This window comes from Mobula birostris, chromosome 2 (assembly GCF_030028105.1).
Source record: "Mobula birostris isolate sMobBir1 chromosome 2, sMobBir1.hap1, whole genome shotgun sequence".
In the NCBI taxonomy this organism is placed as follows: domain Eukaryota; kingdom Metazoa; phylum Chordata; class Chondrichthyes; order Myliobatiformes; family Myliobatidae; genus Mobula; species Mobula birostris.
The window spans coordinates 10,908,380-10,931,222 of NC_092371.1; the positions used below are offsets into that span (position 1 = coordinate 10,908,380).

A 22,843-nucleotide genomic window follows, 5' to 3' on the forward strand; every position below is an offset into this window, starting at 1 on the left:
GGCAACACTAAGACCACCTTGCACTACAATGGACTTTTTTTTTGTTCCAATTGTGTTCTTTCTTGTTAATGTTTTTCTTATTAGATTACAACAGATTTGTCTCTAATGCAATGTGCACATGATGCTGGCACAAGTATGTTTTTCCAGGCCACATGTGCATACATTACAGTCAATAAATTTGACTTGTTCTGATTACCACACTTCCTCCAGTTCCCTTAAAAGTCTCGAAAAAACCACTTCTCCCTAACTCCAGTAACTGGATGAATCACTGTCTGGTATGGAGGGGGCCAACACACAGGCTGCAGAGGGTTGTAAACTCAGCCAGCTCCAACATGAGTACTAGCTTCCCCACAATCAAGGACATCTTCAAAAGATGGTGCCTCAGGAAAGCAGCATTTATCATAAAGGACCCTCACCACCCAGGACATGCCCCCTTCTCATTATCACCGTCAGGGAGGAGGTACAGGAGCCTGAAGACACACACTCAATGTTTTAGGAAAGGCTTCTTCCCCTCTGCCTTCAGATTTCAGAATCAGGTTTAATATCACTGATATTTATCATGAAATTTGTTGTTTTGCAGCATTAATACAAAGCAATACATAGTAATAAAATCTATAAATTACAGTAAGTAGTGGGGGATTTCAGCCAGGCCAGCTTGAAGAAGTCTCTGAACAATTACCACCAACATATCGCCTGTGGAACCAATGGAACCAACACACTTGACCACTGTTATACTAAAAACACTTATCGTGCTACCCCACATCCACACTTTGGAAAGTCCGATCCCTTGGTTGTACTTCTACTCCCAGCGCAGAGGCAGAGATTTCAGAATGGTCCATGAACACTACCTCACTTTTAAAAATATTTCTTATTGTAACTTATAGTAATTTTTTATGTACTGCTGCTCTAAAACAACAAATTTCACAACATACACTCAGAGGCCACTTTATTAGGTACGGCTGTGTGCTTAGCTCCCTGCTCTACTTGCATTATACTTACAACTGTGAGGCTAAGCACCACTCCAATACCATATTTAAGTTTGCCACTGAGTATGTTCGTGGTCTTCTGCTGCTGTAGCCCAACCACTTCAAGGTTTGACACACTGTGTTCAGAGACACTCTTCTGCACACCACTGTTATAACACGTGGTTATTTGAGTCACCCTGTCAGCTTAAATAAGTCTGGCCACTCTCCTCTGACCTCTCTCATTATTAAGGCCCACAGAATTGCTACTCACTGAATTCTTTAAATTGTTTTTTTGCACCATTAGAGACTGTTGTGCATGGAAGTCCCAGGAGATCAGCAGTTTCTGAGATACTCAAACCACCCTGTCTAGCACCAACAATCATTCCACAGTCAAAGTCACTTTGATCACATTTCTTGCCTATTCTGATGTTGGGTCTGAACAACTGAACCTCTTTGACCATGTCTGCATGCTTTTATGCATTGAGTTGCTGCCATATGATTGGTTAATTAGATATTTGCCTTAATGAGGTGTAGCTAATAAAGTGGTGATTGAGTGTATGTCAGTGATAGTAAAACCTGACTGATTCCTTTCCTAGTGCATCGATCCTGAGCCCACTTACGTCTCCTGCCAGTGTTTGGGACTGATCCCTGTGCTATCGGAGGCAGCTCTCAGCAATGTTCCAAACTACAGGCTGAATAGCTTTCGAAAGAGAGGAGAGCCTGCAAAAGCCAAGCCCTATCTTGATAGCAAGCGGCGGCTCCGGATAAGCGAGCTACTGCAAAATTACGCACGGGGCAGATAAGCGAGACCCGTAAACTCGTCGTGGCGATCTCACTGTCGGGATCTGCAGTCAGCTTCTCTTTGACTGGAATAGAGGCAGATTAAAAGAAACAAATCAATGCCAGTACAGACCACATAGGTAATCCAGCAAAAAACCCTCTAACTAGTGATGGAATGGGGGTGGGAGAGAGGAGGAGGGCAGGGGCAGGACAAAGTCATCTCACTGTGTGCATGTGGCCACAGTACCACAGTAGTGTGTGTTCATACGGACTATTCAAATGGAGATGGGATCATTTTATCTCCTCATTAACATAAGGGCAACTCTGGCTGAGCCATGGTACCGTTAGCAATATCCCTTCAGATTCTTCCAATCTGAGTATTCCTCACCTGCCACATACCTATAATGATTAGTTTTATTTATCACACGTACATCAAAATATACAGTGAAATGCTTCATTTGTCTCGATGACCAACACGGTCCGATGGCAATACTGTGCTGGGGACAACCCACAAGCGCCACCGTGCTTCTGGCACCAATGTAGCATGCCCACAACTCACTAACCCTAACCTGTACGTGTTTGGAATGTGGGAGTAAACTGGAGCACCCAGAGGAAATCCACACGGTCACGGGGAGTATATACAGATACCTTAGATAGTGGCGGTAATTGAACCCGATTGCTGGTGCTATAAAGCATTTCAATAGCTGCTACACACCGTGCAGCCCCACAACTGCACACTGAGGATCCGCAAGTTTGTGAAGTCAGAAACTGCAAGAAGCAGTGTCTGTGGAATCAAGGGGAAAGTCAATGTTTAGGGTCAGGTCCCTGCTTCAGGACTGGAGACAAAGAAATGTTCAGTGTTTCAGGGTCGAGACTCCAGACTTTCTCCATATGCCAGCATTTGCAGCACCTTGAGACAAGAGGTTAGACAAACTTGAGTTGTTTTCTCAGGAGCAGCAGAGGCTGAGAGATCTGATAGAGCTTATGAGAGGCATGGACAGAAGTAGACTGATGCTATCTTCCTCCACCCCCCGGGTTGAAATGTCTAAAACCAGAGGGCATGCATTAAAGGTGAGAGGGGACAAGTTCAAAGGAGTTTGAGGGGCAAGATGTGTATTTATTTTTTATTAAACATAGTAGTGGGTGCCTGGAATGTGGTGCCCAGATGTGGCGGTAAAGGCAAAAACATTAGGGACTTTTAAGAGATGTTCAGACAGGTACGTGGATGTGAGGAAAATGGAAGGATATGGACATTCTGTGGGCAGAAAAAATTAGTTTAGTTGGCCATCTGATTCCTAATTTAGTTGGTTCAGCAGAACATTGTGAGCTGTTCCTGTGCTGATCTAAGACTTGTGTCCAACAAGCACTTGAAATGCCAAGGCTGTACCAAGTGCTGGAAAATTAGATTAATAAAGTAGTTGATAGCTAGCACAGATATGGTGGGCTGAAGGGCCTGTTTTTGTGCTGTATGACTCATTGGGTCTAAATGACTTCTTGAAGTCATAGTAATAATTTTAATTTAACAATTTTAATTTAAGAAATACAGCAGCCAGTTTGTCCATGACATTGGTGACACAGTGGTATATCTAGCAGAGCTGCTGCATCAAAGACCAGAACAAGTTGGTGATCTCCCACAGGAGTTGGGAGAGCTTAGCTGAGGCCCCTACAATAGCTAAAGCACCACAGTAAATAATATCCCCCCCCCCCCAGTTCAATCCCTTCCTACCTACATCCATGACACTTCACACACTAGATCTTTTCAATGATTTCAAGTTCCCTGGCTCCCATCATCTTATTTTTACGATGGATGTCCAGTCCCTCTACACTTCCATCCCCCACCACAAAGCTCTCTGTTTCTTTCTGGACACCAGACCCAACCAGTTCCCCTCCACCACCACTCTCTTCTGTCTAGCAGAACTTGTCCTCACTCTTAACAATTTCTCCTTTGGCTCCTCCCACTTCCTTCAAACAAAAGGTGTAGTCATGGGCAGTCGCATGGGTCCCAGCTATGCCTGCCTGTTTGTTGGCTACGTGGAACAGTCCGTGTTCCAAGCCTACACTCTCCCACTTTTCCTATGCTACATCGATGACTGCATTGGTGCTGCTTCCTGTACCCATGCGGAACTCATCAACTTCAACTTTGCCTCCAAGTTCCACCCTGTGCTCAACTTTACCTGGTCCATTTCTGACACCTCCCTCCCCTTTCATAGAAACATAGAAAATAGGTGCAGGAGTAGGCCATTCGGCCCTTCGAGCCTGCACCGCCATTTATTATGATCATGGCTGATCATCCAACTCAGAACCCCGCCCCAGCCTTCCCTCCATACCCCCTAACCCGCTCTCAATCTCACTGTCTCTATCTCTGGAGATGTCTGACGAATCTCATAGAATTTTTTGAGGATGTAACTAGTAGAGTAGATAGGGGAGAACCAGTGGATGTGGTATATTTGGATTTTCAAAAGGCTTTTGACAAGGTTCCACACAGGAGGTTAGTGTGCAAACTTAAAGCACACGGTATTGGGGGTAAGGTATTGATGTGGATAGAGAATTGGTTGGCAGACAGGAAGCAAAGAGTGGGAATAAACGGGACCTTTTCAGAATGGCAGGCAGTGACTAGTGGGGTACCGCAAGGCTCAGTGCTGGGACCCCAGTTGTTTACAATATATATTAATGACTTAGAGGAGGGAATTAAATGCAGCATCTCCAAGTTTGTGGATGACACGAAGCTGGGCGGCAGTGTTAGCTGTGAGGAGGATGCTAAGAGGATGCAGGGTGACTTGGATAGGTTAGGTGAGTGGGCAAATTCATGGCAGATGCAATTTAATGTGGATAAATGTGAGGTTATCCACTTTGGTGGCAAGAACAGGAGAACAGATTATTATCTGAATGGTGGCAGATTAGGAAAAGGGGAGGTGCAACGAGACCTGGGGGTCATTGCACACCAGTCATTGAAAGTGGGCATGCAGGTACAGCAGGCGGTGAAAAAGGTGAATGGTATGCTGGCATTCATAGCAAGAGGATTCGAGTACAGAAGCAGGGAGGTATTACTGCAGTTGTACAAGGCCTTGGTGAAACCACACCTGGAGTATTGTGTGCAGTTTTGGTCTCCTAATCTGAGGAAAGACATTCTTGCCATAGAGGGGGTACAAAGAAGGTTCACCAGATTGATTCCTGGGACGGCAGGACTTTCGTATGATGAAAGACTGGATGGACTTGGCTTATACTCACTGGAATTTAGAAGACTGAGGGGCGATCTGATTGAAACGCATAAAATTCTAAAGGGATTGGACAGGCTAGATGTAGGAAGATTGTTCCCGATGTTGGGGAAGTCCAGAACGACGGGTCACAGTTTGAGGATAAAGGGGAAGCCTTTTAGGACCGAGATGAAGAAAAACTTCTTCACACAGAGTGGTGAATCTATGGAATTCTCTGCCACAGGAAACAGTTGAGGCCAGTTCATTGGCTATATTTAAGAGGGAGTTAGATATGGCCCTTGTGGCTAAAGGGATCGGGGGTATTGAGAGAAGGCAGGTACAGGGTTCTGAGTTGGATGATCAGCCATGATCGTACTGAATGGCGGTGCAGGCTCGAAGGGCCGAATGGCCTATTTCTGCACCTATTTTCTATGTTTCTATGGAAACAGTTTATCTACTGATGTCTATTATAAACCCACAGACTCTCACAACTAACTGGACTATCCCTCTTCCCTCCCCGTTACTTGTAAAAACACCATTCCCTTCTCTCAATTCCTCTGTCTCCGCTGCATCCGCTCTCAGAATGAGGCTTTTCATTTGAGAATGAAGATATCTTCCTTCTTCAAAGAAAGGGGCTTCCCTTCCTCACCATCAACACTGCCCTCAACCACATCTCTTCCATTTCACACACATCTGCTCTCACCCCATCCTCCTGTCGCCCCACCAGGAATAGGGTTCCTTTTGTCCTCACCTACCACCCCTCCAGCCTCCGTATCCAGCACATAAATCTCTGAAACTTCCACCATCACCAATGGGATCCCACCATCAAGCACATCTTTCCCTGCCCCTCACTTTCTGCAGGGATCCCTTGTCCATTCATCCCATCAACTGATCTCCCTCATTACGTGGAAAAAATGCTACACCTGCCCCTATATCTCCTCCTTCATTACCATTCGGCACCCCAAACAGTCCTTCGACACTTCACCTGTGACTCTGCTGGGGTCATATACTGTATCCAGTGCTCCCAGCATGGCCTCCCATATAATCGGTGAGACCCTATGTAGATCGGGAGACCACTTCGCAGACCATCTACACTCAGTCCACCAGAAAAAGCCGATCTCCCAGTGGCCACCCAATTTAATTCCACTTCCCATTCCAATGTGTCTATCCATGGCTGCCACTACTTGTCACAATGAAGCCACACTCAGGTCGGAGGAACACCACCTTATATTTCTTCTGGGTAGCCTCCAACCTGATCTCATGAATGTAGATTTCTCAAACTTCCAGTAATGCTCCCCCGACCCCCACCATTCCCCCCCCCACCTCATCTGCCCACTGCCTCCCTCTGGTGCTCCTTCCCCCTTTTCCTTTCTTCCACAGCTTTCTGTCTTCTCCTATTAGATTCCTCCTTCTCCAGCCCTGTATCTCTTTCACCAATCAACTTCCCAGCTCTTTATTTCATCCCTCCCCCTCCCAGTTTCACCTATCACCTTGTTTTTCTCTTTTCCCCCACCTTTTAAATCTACTCCTCATCTTTTTTTTACTCCAGTCCTGCCGAAGGGTCTCAGCCTGAAACATCGACAGTAATTTTTTCCATAGATGCTGTCTGGCCTGCTGACTTCCTCTAGCATTTTGTGCATATTGCTTGGATTTCCAGCATCTGCAGGTTTTCTTTTGTTTGCAAATAAAATGAATTGTTTTAAGAACAAAAATTGTGTTTTAGAGCATGTACATTGTTGGCTTCCAGCTGGGGAATTTCAGGTGGCTGTTAAGACTCAACCAGGGTGTACAGGGTCTAGACTCATACAAAGGTCCAGGTCAGTTGAGCAGCTTGTTGAGCACCTCTGCTCCATCTGCAAAATAGAAGAATTTCCCAGAGGCCAACCATTTTAATTCCTATCCCTATTCTCGTTTTGACATGCCAGTCTATTGCCTCCTCTACTGCCAAGGTTAGGCCACTCTCAGAGTGGAGGAACAACACCTCATATTCTGTCTGGGTAGCCTCCAACTCCAACATTGATTTCTCCTTCCAGTAATTTTTCCCTTCCCCTCCCTCTTCTTCTATTCCCCATTCTAGCCTCTTACCTCTTCTCCTCACCTCCCTATCACCTCATCCTGGTGTCCCTCCTCATTCCCTTTCTCCGACTGTCCACTCTCCTCCATCCGATTCCTTTTTCTCCAGCCCTTTGCTTTTTCCACCTATCACCTCCCAGTTAGAAGGTGGAAGTTTCACCTGTCACCATCTTGCTTGTCTTGCTTCCCCTTTCCCCCACCTTCTTATTCTGGCATTTCTCCCTTCCATTCTAGTTCTGATGAAGCGTCTTGGCCCGAAACATCGACTGTTTATTTATTTCCATAGATGCTGCCTGATTTGCTGAGTTCCTCCAGCATTTTGTGTGTTAAGCAGATTTCCTTTTTTGGAAGGAAGTTTTAGTTTCCTGCAGAAATCAGTTTTATTTCAGACTTAAATCCCTAGCTGCCTTGGTGGGAAAACATCATTAGTACTGCAGTAATCTCACAGGCATAGCATTAACTGGTCATGCATCCCCAGCCCAAAGAGTTACGTGTCTGTTGTAATTCTGAATGACTTGTGAAATTACAGATGTATCTCCTGTTGCTTGACCATCATGACACAATGCCATTCAGGTCCATAAAGTCACACAGCAAGGAAACAACAGGCTCCAAGCATGCTCATGCCCATCAATGCTCATCCCATTTGCCTGCACATGCCCCATGTACCCGTCTCAACCTTTCTGTACTGAAGATTAAACTGCTATGCTACAATGCCATATTGTTTGGATGTTGTACAAGTCCCTGCCTTCTCTGCCTTTGCAGGCAAAGAATTCCCCATTGCAACCACCTTCAAAGTGAAATAAATTTTGTTCGATACCCTCAAACCCTCTCACCCCTTGCCTCAAACCTCCACTCTCAGTCTCTATTGTGGGGGAAAATTTCTTACCGTCTCCCCTATCTCTGCCCCTCATAGCTATCTACACCTCTATCAAGTCTCCCTCAGCTTCTTCTGCTCCAAGGAAGTTAAAGTCAGCCTCTCCAAACTCTTAACAGAAACTCTCCATCCCAGGTACCATGCTGGTGAATTTCCTCTACATCTCCTCCAGTGTAATTGCATCCTTCCTAGAACATGGAAACATCTTTCAGCCCAACAATCCATACCAACCAAGATGCCCATCTAAGCCAGTTTCATTTATGCCAAATCCCTCTAAATCTTTCCTATACATGTGCCTATCCAAATGTCATTAATCTACCTGCCTCAACCACTTCCTCTGGTAGCTCCTTCCATAAAATGGACTGCCCTCTGGGTGGGAAAGTTTCTGTTAGACCTTGTTCCTCTCATCTTAAATCTATACCTTCTAGTTCTAGGTTCCCACAACCCTGTGAAAATGACTGAATATTCACCGTATCAATGCCCCTCATGATTTTATACACCTGATGGTTCTCAGGGGAGTAACACCTTACTGGCATAGCACGATGTTATTATAACTTGGGGCAACAAAGTTCAATTCCAGTGTCCTCAGTAAGCAAGTTTGTATGTTCTTTCCCATGTGAATGTGGGTTTCCTCCGGGTGCTCAGTTTTCCTCCCACAGTTCAAAGATGTACCAGTTAGTTGGTTAATGGTCATTGTAAATTGTCGTCTGATCAGGTTAGGGTTAAATTGGTGGGCTGCTGGCTCAATGGGCCGGAAGGGCCTGTTCTACATTCTATCTCTAAATAAATAAAAACAAATACAGAAATAAATAAGATAAAATCAGTTCTATTCCAATCCCACCTCCTATTAGCCCTTTAACATATTCTCCTTCACATGTCCATTAACCCTTCCCCTTGACTCTTGTCATTCACCTACCATTGTTGGATGTGGGAGGTAACCAGATCACCAAAGGGAAACCCAGGAATCTGTAGGGAGAATGTGCAAACTCTGCACAAAGGACAGCTGGAGGACAGGATCAAACCCAAGTTTGCCAGAACTGTAAAACACCCATGCATCCCTTTCCCATGCCACTCCTGCCCAACTCCAACTCGCCCTCTCCCTATCCACTTACTCAAGGCCCTCGAGTGATCCGGATTCCGAATCCCCTTGGCTCGCAGCCTTTGCAACAGTGTGGCTGATGTCAGCTGCTTGACCAGATACACAGACACGGAATAGTTCTGCTCAACGAAACACGGTGGGGGGGGAAGAGAGAAAGGAGGAAAAGGTTATCCAATGGGAGCCACCAAGTCTTCCCCGAACTCAAAGCCAATACTGGGCAAGGACAGCTGTCAGCCCATTCAAGCTAAGACTCACCCTGCCATACTCGGAGGACCAATTCACCGTGATCATATTGGGGACGGTTGCCGTGAGCTTAACCAGCGAGGTTATGTTGATCGGTCGACTGGGTCGTTTTGGCTCCACCCCATTTTTGGTTGGAGGGAGGTAGCCCTGTTGTGGAATTAATGGTTAAAATGTAAAGGCACACACACTGTCCAAGAAGCAGGTTCCACTTTCAGTGCCTAACTATGATCCAAATGAAAGCACGTTGTACTCTATTCTCTCTCTCATGCACTCACCACACTCAAAGAGCAGCCTAGACGCAAACCTCTTCCTGGATGCTGCTCACAGTGAACCAGTTTATACTGCTTACTTTTTAACCTGTGTTATAAATGTACCTAATTATTTGTTAATTTATTTATGGTAATATTACTTGATGTGTTGTTTGTGTGAACTATATGTACTGTTTTGTGCACTTTGATCTGGTGGAACATTATTTTGTTTGGCAGTATACATGTGTCTGGTTGAATGACAATAAACTTGAACTTACGCTACTTCTAATAGAGGATATAAAACATGAGCTATCCATGATGTAAATGTAACCAAGTGAAATCCTTAGGTAGTGTAGTAGTTAGCGTAATGCTTACAGCACAAGCGACCAGGTTCAATTCCACCGCTGTCTGCAAGAAGTTTGTACATTTTCCCCGTGACCATGTGGGTCTTCAGTTTCCTCCCACATTCCAATATGTACAATGTAGCACGGGTGTAATTGGTCAGTGTGGGTCCTTTGGGCCGGAGGGGCCTGTTACTGTGCTGTATCTCTAAATAAAGTAACTAAAAATCATGGAGTTATAGTCATACTGCACAAAACAGGCCCTTCAGACCAACTGACCCGTGCCTACCAAGATGCCCATCCAAGCTAGTGTCATTTGCCTACATTTTGCCCCCATCCCTCTGAACTTTTCCTATCCATGTTGTGACACACCCACAGTTTGATCATGGGACAGTGGGATGATGTAATGGTCTTGTGAGTGGGATGATGTAATGGTCTCATGACCGTGGGGTGATGTTATGTCACGTGATGGCATGTTCCCTACGGTATTTAAGGAAGCCCGCCAAAGTTTGACGCAGTTTTACTTTCTATTTTAAGGTGCAAACACGTTGTTGCCGGCAGTTTCGCCAATCACTGCCCTTTGTTTTCCTTTACAATCTAGTATTGGAGAGTGAAGACCTTACCAAAGTACGGGAACAAATGATCGAGTAAAGTTAATGACGCTCAGTGTTTTGGAAGTGATCAACTGTTTGGAATCTGAATTGTCCGGGAAATTGTGGCAGGCACGTTTGAGTTAGGATGGCTTGTGCAGTGTCCACCCTCCAGCCCAAAGGTCAGTTCCTTTATTTCTTCGTGATTGCTTCAACAAGGCATCACTCGACCGTGATCGGCAGATTCATCATTTTCTTCAGAGGAATGGTTGCTGCAGTAAAGTCTCCCCATAAAGACTGTAAAAAATCTCTTGGACTTTTCAACTTACTACTTTAAGACTCGTTAAGAACTATTTCTAAGTTTGACTGTTTGTTCGAGATGGCCGCATAACAGTTAACTTCCAGTTAAGCTAGCTTTTTTTCTTTTCTATGTTTTGGGTAGAGGTTAATAAATATCATTGTTTGTTTATATAGCCTGACTCAATTTCATATCCATTGCTGCTGGACACGCGACAATGTACATGTCAAAGTATCTTAACAGTCAGCAGAATGCTATTACAGCACCGGTTCAATTCCCGCCGTTGTGTGTAAAGAGTTTGTACATTCCCTCCATGACCACGTGGGTTTCCTCAGGCTGCTACAGTTTCCCCCCTACGTTCCAAAGACGTACGAGGTAGTTGTGTCTGTGCACAACTACATATCAATGAAATAAAAGCAGTGGCTTTAACTGGTGTGAGGGGGAGGGGGAGGGGGAGATGTAGACAACAAATCAATATCTAGTGCTGGGGGGGGTCATTACTCTAAAAGAAATAGATCAATAATAGATCAATACATTATCCCTTTAGCTTAATGCAACATAAAATTGTATATGTACAAAACATTCAATTTCCCTTTCATAAACCCATATTCCAAATAACAATGCTTTCACAATAACAGTCCATAACTAACTTCACTGTTCTAAGGGTTCAATCTTTTGTTTTTTTTCCAGGATAGCGCCTCTGGACCTGTGGAGTGGCATCAGGTTTGGCGGGTGTCTTGTCTAAGAGAATGCTCTCATTTTCCAGTGTTACATTTCTGGTAGTGACATGATCTTCATTGAGGGGCAAACCTGGTGACTGTAATGTGTCCGTCTTGTTGGATGCAATCACCTAAGGTGTGTTCTCCAGTTGAGCATCCAGTATATAATGTCTCCGCATCTGATCTCCAACGTCCACTGTGTACATCAGTGGTCTAGTTCTCATACTGGGCATCCACTTGTCTTCTCAGTATTTACACGCTAGGACTTCCTGTCTAATCTCGAAGTTTCTTGCTGCTTCACTTGGCAACTAACTGAACTGTTTATTCTGCACTTCCCTCTGTAGATCTAGTTTCAGGAGGTCTATGTGAGATCTCAGATTCCTGCTCATGAACAGCATTGCAAGTATTTAATTTGCCATTGCATGAACAGAGTTCTGATACACAAAGGAAGTTGTCCATCTTGTGCTGTAGAGAAATGTTCTCCTTGTCCATCGCTTTAATACACATCTTGAATGTTTGGATAAACCTGTCAGCTAATCCATTCTTTGCTGGGTGGTGAGAAGCTGATTTGAAATGCTTGATGCCAATTTTCTTCATGAATATCTGAACTCTTCCGATGTGTATTGTAATCTGTTGTCACTCACAATTTGTTCTGGTAAGCCATTTCTGGAAAAGAGTCCTCAGAGCCAAAACAGTCGTTACTGATGGGGTTGACTTCATTGGTATAACCTCCGACCACTTCGAATGACCATCCACAGCAATCAGGAACATGGAGTCCATGAATAGCCCAGCAAAGTCAGTATGTACTCATTGCCATGGTGAAGATGGCCACTCCCATGGGTATAATAGTGCACTTTGAACTTTTCGGCTTCCCAAACAGCTTTTGGCCAAGTGTTCAATCTGTTTATCTATTCTTTTCTCAAATACCTTCTGATTAGCATTAAGCAGCTGTGACAGCCTCTGGTTAGTGCTACCATTTGGGTTCCAATTGCCTGTTGATGCCACACTGACAGCTTTGATTGAGTGCCAGTCTAGTTGGATTTTTCCTCAACCATTCACGTCCAAAAAGTGTTGGTCCTCCACCTTTGAATACATAAAACTGTAACAGTTGTGTTTGGCCTCCATACGTTAAATTAATTTCAGTTTGCCATTGGGAGACACGTTATCACCTGTGTAGGTCTTTAGCATACTGAGGTCTTCTCTAATGGTATCTTAGAAAATAGTCTGTTGTAGTTAGCCTCAGGGATTATGGGCAAAGCTGATCCGATATCCAGCTCCATTTTCAGTTTTATACCAGACACTACTGTGTTCTGTTCCAATTATACTCCAGTTATACTATGCAGTTCCAGACATGACAATTCACCTTTGTCTACTCTAAGTTGTCTTATTCTGTTTTACATTCGGTAACTTTGTGCATTCGCTGAGTTTTGTGTCTGCATCACTGGTCACCCGCAACCAACCAGAATAGGCCCCAGATTAGCTTTATTCGTCACATGTACATCAAAACATGTCGTGAAAAACATTGTTTTGTGTTAATACCACAATCTGTGAATATGCTGGGGGCAGCCGTAGCTTTCACCATGCTTCTGATAGCATGTCCATAATTCAATAACTCTAACCTGTAGGTCTTTGGAATGTGAGGGGGAGAAAAAAACAGAGCACCCAAAGGATATCCATGTGGTCACAGGGAGAATGTACAAACTCCCCACAGACAGCAGTGGGAATTGAACTCCGATTGGTGATTGCTGGGCGCTACAAAGTGATTGTGCTAACCGCAATGCTACCATGCCATACAACTTAGAGGGTTGAAATGAACATCACTTCTACTTCAAGTTCAACACCAACTGGCAAGTTCCAAACTGCATTGGATTAATCAGATGTGTGGAGAGGGGGAGCCTACTGCACGGACAACAGTTCGCTCTTCATATCGTACTACCCTGGCTTGCATATACAAAGGCAGCTGGGACGCAACATCCATGGTTGACTGTGACCAATAGAGGACTTCAAATAAGGACAGGGAGTACCGTGGACCAGGATCGACCACACAGAACAAGGAGGCCAAGCACTTACCGGTAAAGGACACAGCTTCCCATTGACTTTCACAAATAAATTGGGAGGGAAATAATCTTCCTGTGGGCAGCTGGTCTCACACAAGCAGAACCTTTGAAGAAAAGTATTCAATGTAGTTCAATTATGTCTTGCATTACACTGCTGCCACAAAACTAATTTCACAACATGACATATACTCATGGCCATTTGATTCAGTACATGAGTGGAACCCAACGTAGTCCTCTACTTCTGTAGACCATCCCCTTCAAGACTCGACATGTTGTACATTCAGAGATGCTCTTCATCACACCACTATTGTTACACATGGTTATTTGAGTTACTGTCACCTTCCTGTTAGATTGAACCAGTCTGACCATTCTCCTCTGACCCCTCTCATCAACAAGGCATTTTCACCCACAGAACTGCTGTTCACTGGATTTTTTTTTGTTTTGTTTTTCGCACCATTCTCTGTAAACTCAGATTTGTGTGAAAATCCCAGGAGATTAGCATTATCTGAGACACTCAAACCACCCCGTATGGCATCAACAATCATTCCATGGTCAAAGTCACTTAGATCATATTTCTTCCCCATTCTGATATTTGGTCTGAACAACAACTGAACCTTTGACAATGTCTGAATGCTCTTATGCATTGGGTTGCTGCCACATGATTGGCTGATTAGGTATTTGCATTAACGAAGAGTACAGGTGTACCTAATAAAATGACCACTAAGTGCATGTGCTAATAAACCTGATTCTAATTCTTTTAATAAACTGGAAATAACGCAGAGGAAATTTATGTTACAAGGACTCGAGTGTCTGAGTTATGGGGAGCAGTTAGATATGCTAGGGCATTACTCCCTTGGAGCACAGGCATCTGAAAGGTCCTCTTATAGAGGTGCATAGATAGGGTGAATGCATGGTATTTTTCTCAGGGCTGGAATATCAAGAAGCTGAGTGCACAAATTTAAGATGAAAAGGGAGATTTTAAAAGGAACTTGAGGGACAACTTTTTTTAAAACAAAAAGCAGAGGGTGGTATGAATGTGCTGCCAGATTGATACAGGCAGGTACAATAACAACTTTTAAAATACTGTTGAGCAGTGTTTTAGAATAGGACATAAATAAAAATTTAGCTTTATTTGCCACATGTACACCGAAACATCAAAACACAGCAGAATACATCGTTTGAATCAACAACCAACACTGATCAAGGGTGTGCTGGAATAGCAGTCAACAAATATTGCCACGCTTCTGGCACCAACACTGAATGCTCACATCATACTAACCCTAACCTGTACTTCTTTAAAATGTGGGAGGAAATTGGAGTCCCCGGAGTAAACCCATGTGATCATGGGGAGAACATACAAACTTCTTATCGACAGCAGCAGGAATTGAACCCTAACCGCCGGTGCTGTAAAGCATTATCCTAAACTAGCTTGAATGGTTATCCTGGTCAACATGGACCTGATGGACTGAAGGGCCTAATCCCATACTGCTTGACTCAATTAATTACTGCCCATTATGCTGCTGGCAGATAGGGCAGTAATGAAGGTCCATAATCTCTGTTGTACATAGTTATAGAAGGATTCTTCATTGCTGTTTCCAAAACAATTTTATTTTGACCAATCAGGGTTGTTAGCCCTGAGATGAACCACCCAAACCTGGAGGACCAGTGGGCCACTTAGTCTGGCCTCTATCCTTTCACCTGTTTGGCAAGGGTGACCCTACCAAGAGCCAAAGCCCAAGGTCCTGATTCCAGCCAACATAGCTCTCCGGGTAACTAAGGCACACAAGCCTCCAAATCCTGCAAGGTCATGGTCCTCTTGGACTATCTAATAAAACCACCTCTACTCTGTGAATGGCAATGCTGTGCTCATAGCATGGCAGCAGTCACTCACTTACCTTAGCTGTACCTGTACTGTGTGATCACCTTTAGCCCCAAGTAACAGGTCTCTGAAAAAAAAAGCAAGATTTGTTAAAATCAATCTCCTCACTAAGAAAGCAGATGCAGTGATCTTAAATGGTATTCATAATCAAAGTCCACAGATGCTGTGGCAAAGTTTCATTCTAACTATACGTCGAGGTAATTAATGTATTCAGAATCAGTCATCCGTACAGCCAGCTATTCCATTAACTATTCAACTTTTTAAACTTTATTTGTCTATTGCACCATTTATCTAATTTGTTACATAGTATTTTAAAATTACACTGTAAGCTACAAATCAAGTTTCACTACACATGCCAATGAAGTACACCATTTGACCCAATGTACTCGTATGACCCCCTATTCTGCCAATCTGGAAACACTTAACAGTTCTCCAACTCTGACCAAGTCATCTTCTGGTAAATTATCAGATGTAAAGCAATGTGCACCCTCCCCGCCCCAAAAAAACTCAAAACACATTCTCATGTGGCACTGGTCACTTTTTTTGTATTTTATTGCTGCTGTTTCACGTACTTATACATCTGTTTGTTTTATTATAATGGTGCCAGTAATATTATACTGTCTTACATAAACATTCGCCTTATACTTTGTCACCCTGTCAATCTTCAGGGAACTGTGCTAATATTATTTTGTGACAGTGGGTGACTATGTGTTTTGCACCTTGGCCCTAGAGAGTTATATACATAAATGCATGTATGGCTGAATGACAATAAACTTGAAGTCTTACCTGGATGAGCAGATCTGCTCAACCTGCTGTGGAGTTAATGCAAAAGTAACAACAGCCTCCTCAAACCGCTGCCCAGTATTTGAGGCTGTAAAGAAAGCAGAGATTTAAGTATTCACAAACTCTCCCCGTAGCGCACACAGACACACAGGCCTCCAACCCCAAGACGGGCTACCACTGGGCCTCGCAGACAATGAGCCACTGACTTCCATAACACTTCCCACTGCTCTTGCATTTTGATTCCACAAAAACCCTGCCTTCCAATTCCTGACAAAGAGAAAACTCAAAGCATTTGGTCATCCCTGGTCAGGTCACCTTTTCAGATCAGAATCAGGTTTATTATCACTGATGTGAAATTTATTGTTTTGTAGCAGCAATAACAAGTTACAACAGGATTTTTTTAAAGCACAAAAAGAGAGCAATTAGTAAGATGGTGTTGACAGACTGTTCAAAAATCTGATGGCGGAAGGGAAGATCCTCTACTAGCATCAGAGGGGTAGAAGCCAAACAGAGGCAAATGGATCAGCAGGCATGAGCTGGCCTGAAGGCCCCATTTCTATGTTGAATCAAATGGAGTGTGGCTCTTAGATAGTAGGGCGGCCTTCTCAGCGTGCAGACCACATCTGATCTCACACCACAGATCTCAAATCATCAGCTGTGAACTCTCCAACCCTGTGATACCGAGAATCCTTGCCCGCACTATGACACACTGCCCACACTGGGGCAAAGGGGACTTTCCCCACTCTGCAGCAACCAGCCCTACTACCCAGCTGCACTGAAATACAGGTCAAAGTCCTGTGATCAGCGAGTCTTGGGGTAGAGCAGTTATAGAATAGAACATTACAGCACAAAAACAGACCCTTTGGCCCATCTGCTCTGCGCTGAACCATTATTTGCCCAACCCGGAGGCCCAGAAGCCCAGTAGTAGCATGTCCTAGGGTTGAAGGTAGGGTGTGGCTGTGTCTGTTTGTGCACACACACAAGAAAAAGGAGCTTATTTGGCTGTTGATGCTTTGCATATTGCTGCTGCTTGTGTTGTTCTGCTGAATATTGCGGACATTCTATGTTGGCACTGGAACATGTGGCAACATTTGCAGGCTGCCCCTAGTACATCCTTAGGTTGTGTTGGTTCTTTAACTAAACAGTGCATTTCACTGTACACTCAGTGACCACTTTATTAGGTACACCAGATTGTAAATTCAAATATCTAATCAACCAATCATGTGGCAGCAAATTAAAGTATAAAAGCATGCAGACATGGTCAAGAGGTTCATTTGCTGTTCAGACCAAACATCAGAATGAGGAAGAAATATGATCTAAGTGCCTTTGACTATGAAAAGATTGCTGGTGCCAGATGGGGTGGTTTGAGTATCTCAGAAACTGATCTCCTGGGATTTTCACACACAACAGTCTCTAGACTTTAGGGAATGGTGCGGAAAACTACAAAATTCAAGAGAGTTGCAGTTCTGTGGGTAAAAATGCCTTCTTAATGACAAAAGTCAGAAAAGAATGGCCAGACTAGTTCAAGTTGACAGGAAGGCAACAGTAACTCAAATAGCCATGCATTACAGCAGTAGGGGGCAGAAGACCATCTCTGAACATACAACACAACAAATCTTGAAGTGGATGGGCTACAGCAGCAGATGATCATGAACATACACCCAGCAGCCACTATTAGGTAGAGAAAGTAGTGGCCATTGAGTGTATTATTTTGATGTACATGTGATAAATAAATCTGAATCTGATTCTGACACCCTCTTACCACCAAGGCCCCACCACCCAACAATGAAGTAAGGAGAGAAGGCGGAACACAGTTTTCCCATGGCAGGACAAAGTCAACGAAACTGGAGGGGCAATTCATTCTCACCCAGTGTGGTCGGTTTAGTCAGCTCGTCATAGACATCATAGAAGGGCAGCCTCCTCATCTTGACATCAGGGTGCACCGGAGGTGACAAATGCTGCAGGTCCACCTCACGCTTGGGAGCCAGCATGCCCAGGGGGGAGAGTAGCGGCGACAGCAGGGCTGAGGCGGCAGAGGCACTATAGTGAAGCTGAGAGGGGCTGCTCAGAGCCAGTGCTGTGCTGGACTGCGGCAGCCCCACGCTGGTTGGGACGGGCAGCAGGGGGAGCTCCATGGTAGCGTGGCTCTTGCGGTGGAAACGTCGTCTGTACAGGTCTTTGATTTTCATCTGTACCGCAGGACTGCAGCCCGTCTTCAGCATGTGCAGCACTTTGGTCAGTAGCTCGTGCTTCCGGCCACTCTTGTTCCGGCCGGAGAAACCCAGGAGTACCTGCAGTTCTGACACCCTAAAACTCATAACCATGTGCTGCAAGGAGGAAGGTTGAAGGTCATATTTTACAGTGGAGCCCTCACAAATACTCAGTAAACAGTTCATGGATGCTCACCAAGACACCCAGGCTTAGGTGTTAGGAACATTACCTGATATGCGGCATGAAAAACCCCCTCCACAAATACTAAATATTGACCACTTCCAATGAGAGTCAATGAAACTAAATACCATTGCTGAGTGAAATACTGTGGGCAGTTTTGCAAGGCATTAGTGGCAATCTTTCAAGAATCACTAGATTTTGGAATCGCTCCAGAGGACTGGAAGATCACAAATGTCACTCCGTTCTTTCAGACAAGAAATTATAGGTTAGTTAGCCTGATTTCAGTGATTGGCAAGATGTTGGAGTATATAGTTAAGGATGAGGTTTCAGGCTACTTGGAGGCACATGATAAAATGAGCCAAAGTCAGCATGGTTTCCTTAAGGGGAAGTCTTACCTGAAATTGAGGAAATAATAGGCTATATAGACAAAGGAGAATCAGTGGATTTGTACACTTGTATTTTCAGAAGGCCTTTGATAAAGTGCCACACATGAGGCTGCTTAATAAGATAAGAGCCCATAGTATTACAGGAAGGATACTACCATGCATAGATGGTTGACTGGCAGGAGGCAAAGCCTGTGAATAAAGAGGGCCTTTTCTTGCCCGCTGGTGACTAGTGGAGTTTTGCATGGGACGGTGTTCATTTCTTTTCATGTTATATGGTCAATGATTTGAATGACTTGGCTTTGTGGCCAAGTTTGCAAACGATAAAAAGATACATGGTGGAGTAGGTAGTATTGAGGAAGCAGGTAGTCTGCAGAAAGACTTGTACAGGTTAGGAGAATGGACAAAGAACTGGCAGATAGAATATAGTGTAAGGAAGTATATGGTCATGCACTTTGGTAGAAGGTATAAAGGCATAAACTATTTACTAAGTGGGCAGCAAATTCAAAAATCAGAGGTGCAAATGGACTTGGGAATCCTTGTGTAGGATTTCTTAAAGGTTAATTCTTAAAGGTTGAGTCGGTGGTAAAGGAGGAAAATGCAATGTTACCATTCATTTCAAGAGGGTTAGAATATAAAAGGACGTAATGCGACCACACTTGTGAGTAGTTTTGAGAATTATCCTGGGTATGAAAGAGTTAACATAAGGAACATTTAATGGCTCTGGGCCTGCACTCACTGGAATTCAGAAGAATGGGGGGGGGGCGGAATCTGTTTGAAACCTATTGAATATTGAAAGGCCTAGCTAGATAGTGTGGATATGGAGAGGATGTTTCTGTAGTTGGGGAGTCTAGAACCAGCGGGAACAGCCTCAGACTATAAGATGTCCCTTTAGAACAGAGAAAAGATGGAACTTCTTTAGCCAGAGAGTGCTGAATTAGTGGAATTCATTGCCACAGATGGTTGTGGAGGTCAAGCCATTTGATATATTAAAGTGGAGGTTGATAGGTACTTGATAAGTAAGGCTGTCAAAGGTCATGGGGAGAAGTCAGGAGAATGGGGTTGAGGGGGAAAACAAGTCAGCCATTCTCAAATGGTGGAGCAGATTCAATGAGCTAAATGGCCTAATTATGCTCCTACATTCTATGGACAGTTGACATGTCCAGAATCCAGATAAACAGGCTTATAATTTCCTGGCTTTAACTCCCTCCCTTCTTAAAAAGTGGACTTAAAATCTTCCAATCCTCCAGAACCATTCCAGAATCCATTGATTACTAAAAGATCATTATTAAGGCCTCGAAAATCTCTTCAGCTAGCTCCTTTCAGAACCCTGAGATGTAGCCCATTTGGTCCAGGTGACTCATCAGACTTTTCTTCTCCCCAAGCACCTTCTTAGTTGTAGCAACTGCACTCACTTTTGCACCCCCCCCCCCAACACTCTTCAATTTCTGGCATTCTGCTGGTGTATTCCACGGTGAAGACTAACACAAAACACTTAAGAGTTCATCCTCCACTGGCACCCCCTATTCTTGGCCCCTTGCCCTCACTGACAACCCCTCCAGTCATGTGCCCCTTTCCTCACCTGACAAACCTTCCTTCATGCATATTATTTCTCCTCAGGCACCCTTTCTTCCCACCCCCTCCAAATTAATTTCCTCATCTAACACCCCTTACACTGGCACACCTTCCCTCTAACATCTCTCGTCCCAGCACTCTCCCCTCAACACCCCTCCCTTTGTGCTCCTTCCCCCCACCTGGCAGCCCTTCCTTCGTGCCCCTTTCCCTACCGACACTCCCTCCTCCCCACACCCTTTCCTGCAACACCCCAAGTGCAGTCAGTTGACCCACCACTCACCCTCGCCCACCTGACAACCTCCCCCTCCCCAATCTCCTACTCGCTCTTCCTTCAGTTAGTCCTGCCGAAGGGTCTCAGTCCGAAACGCCGACTGTACCTCTTCCTAGAGATGCTGCCTGGCCTGCTGCATTCACCAGCAACTTTGATGTGTGTAACCTCTCCTCCACCTTGACAACATCTCTTCAACCTCTCCTCCACTCACCTGCATCACCCCCCTCTTCACATCCCGTTCTTCCCCCTGACAACTCACCTCATGCCTCTCACCCCTATCAGCAACCTTCCTTCTACCACTCCTTCCCCTCGAGAGCCCCTCCCCTCACACACCCTGTTAACTTTTCTCCCGCGCACCTCATCCTCCGCAGGCATCGTCCTCCTTCCTCACTACTACCCCTTTCCCTCATCCACCATCCGCCTTCCCTATGCAACATATCCTACAACATGCTTAAGTCTCTTCAGCACCCATTTCCCCGATCCTTCTAGCAGATTCCACTCGTCACGCCTCCTCACACCCTGCCCCTTCGCCTCTATCGCCACTCCTAAATTCCCTCAACATCCCAGCCACCCCACTCCCTCAGCTTACTGGCAACCCGCCCCTCCCGGCCCATCCCACCTCCTTCGCCCACCCAGCCGCCTGGGGCCTATCCGCAGGGAAAGGACGGCTGTCAGCCTTCCCCCGAGCCCGCTCCCCAGGGCGCCAGGTCGGAACAGGCGCCGCCTCCTCTCCGGACCCTCGCACGGTCAGAGCTCACCACGCCCACCCCCTCGATCCCAGCCGCACCGCCGCTAATTGCCAACCTTCAACTCCGCGCCATCCGCCATCTCCGGACATCTCCGCGACCTCCCTCCGCCCTGGACGGACAGACGGACGGTTGCCGACGTCATTACGCAGCCAGCGCCGGGGGAGGAGGGGGGGAGTGGGAAGGGAGAGGGCGGGAGACCGATATCGACCAGTGGGCGGGGCCAAACTGCCCGGGGCGGGGCAGTGTGTGGCCGAGTCACGTGATTGGGCCGTGCCGCGGTGAGCGTGGTCTGAGGGCGGGAACGCGCCGCGTGGGCGACGGTTGGTTTCGGGCGGGGAATGATGGCCGTCAGGGAGGGAGGGAGCTAAGAGTTGGTGGTAGAGGTAGGGAGTGTGTTGAGAAGAAGAGATGGGATTATTGGGATAACGTCATTGAAGAAAGAAGGAATATCATGAGAGGAAAGGGAGATGCGAAGAGTGGTACGGCACAGAAGCAGGCCATTTGGCCCAGCGGATCCATGCTAACCATCAGCCAACAATCTATACTAATCCTACCTTAGCTGAGTTAATTCTCCCCACATTCCCAATCAATTCCCTGAAGTTATTGGGAAAAGAAAACATTTGGGAAAGTGAAAGTTGTTTAAGAGAGAGAATTATTGGAAAAAGAAAGATGTTGGATAGAACAAGAGAATTGCTTGAAAGAGTACAGGTGTTAGAATTATTGGAAAATGAGAATGTTGTTGGGAAGATCAAAGTACTTGCCAAAAGAAATTAATGTGTTATTGGAGAGGATGTAAGAAAGAAAGTTGTTGAAAGGAGCAAGAGGGCTAATAGGAAGAAAGCAAGGTTTTTGGTTAGAGACAGTTGCAAAGATAATGGGAGGTGGAAAAATAGTGTAAGGAGGGCAAAAGAATCATAGGAAATAGAGGAAAATTGGAAGTGCGCAGGAGGACAGAGTTGCTGGGTACATTGAGTGGCAAGGGCTTTTCTCCTTGGAATGAAGGAGGATGATAAAAGTGACAAGTTGCTAAGAGGCACAGACTGAGTGGATAGCCCAAGGCTTTTCCTCAGGGCAGAGGTGACTAATATGAGGGGTTAAGATGATCTGAGGAAAGTATAGGGGGATGTCAGAGGTAAGTTTTTGCACAGAGAGTGATGTGTTAATGGAATGCAATGCCAGGGATGGTGGTTGAGGCAATGGATTATGAATGTTTAAGACACCCTTAGATATGCATATTGATGATTGAAAAGTGGAAGGCTTCAGGGGAGGGAAATGTTAGATTGATCTCAGAGAAGTTTATAAGGTCAGCAGAACATTGTGGGCCAAAGAGG

The 22,843-nt window shown here is 45.1% G+C and overlaps 1 protein-coding gene across 2 annotated transcripts in view; it reads right to left on the reverse strand.

Annotated features, from left to right (window-relative positions):
• Positions 1-21,673, reverse strand: part of LOC140212195 (E3 SUMO-protein ligase PIAS3-like) — a 42,297-nt gene extending 20,624 nt beyond the window's left edge. Inside the window, exons 1-8 of one of the 2 annotated variants that reach the window (XM_072282883.1) lie at positions 21,568-21,673; positions 18,011-18,470; positions 16,147-16,231; positions 15,377-15,427; positions 13,495-13,585; positions 9,241-9,375; positions 8,999-9,104; positions 1,758-1,831 (exon numbers count right to left, since the gene is read on the reverse strand). In XM_072282883.1, the coding sequence (XP_072138984.1) occupies positions 1,758-1,831; positions 8,999-9,104; positions 9,241-9,375; positions 13,495-13,585; positions 15,377-15,427; positions 16,147-16,231; positions 18,011-18,470; positions 21,568-21,654 (1,089 nt within the window). In that variant the 5' untranslated portion in view covers positions 21,655-21,673. The remainder of the gene's footprint in view (positions 1-1,757; positions 1,832-8,998; positions 9,105-9,240; positions 9,376-13,494; positions 13,586-15,376; positions 15,428-16,146; positions 16,232-18,010; positions 18,471-21,567) is intronic. The other variant, XM_072282892.1, reaches the window with a different exon arrangement.
• Between the last annotated feature and the right edge of the window lie 1,170 nt (positions 21,674-22,843).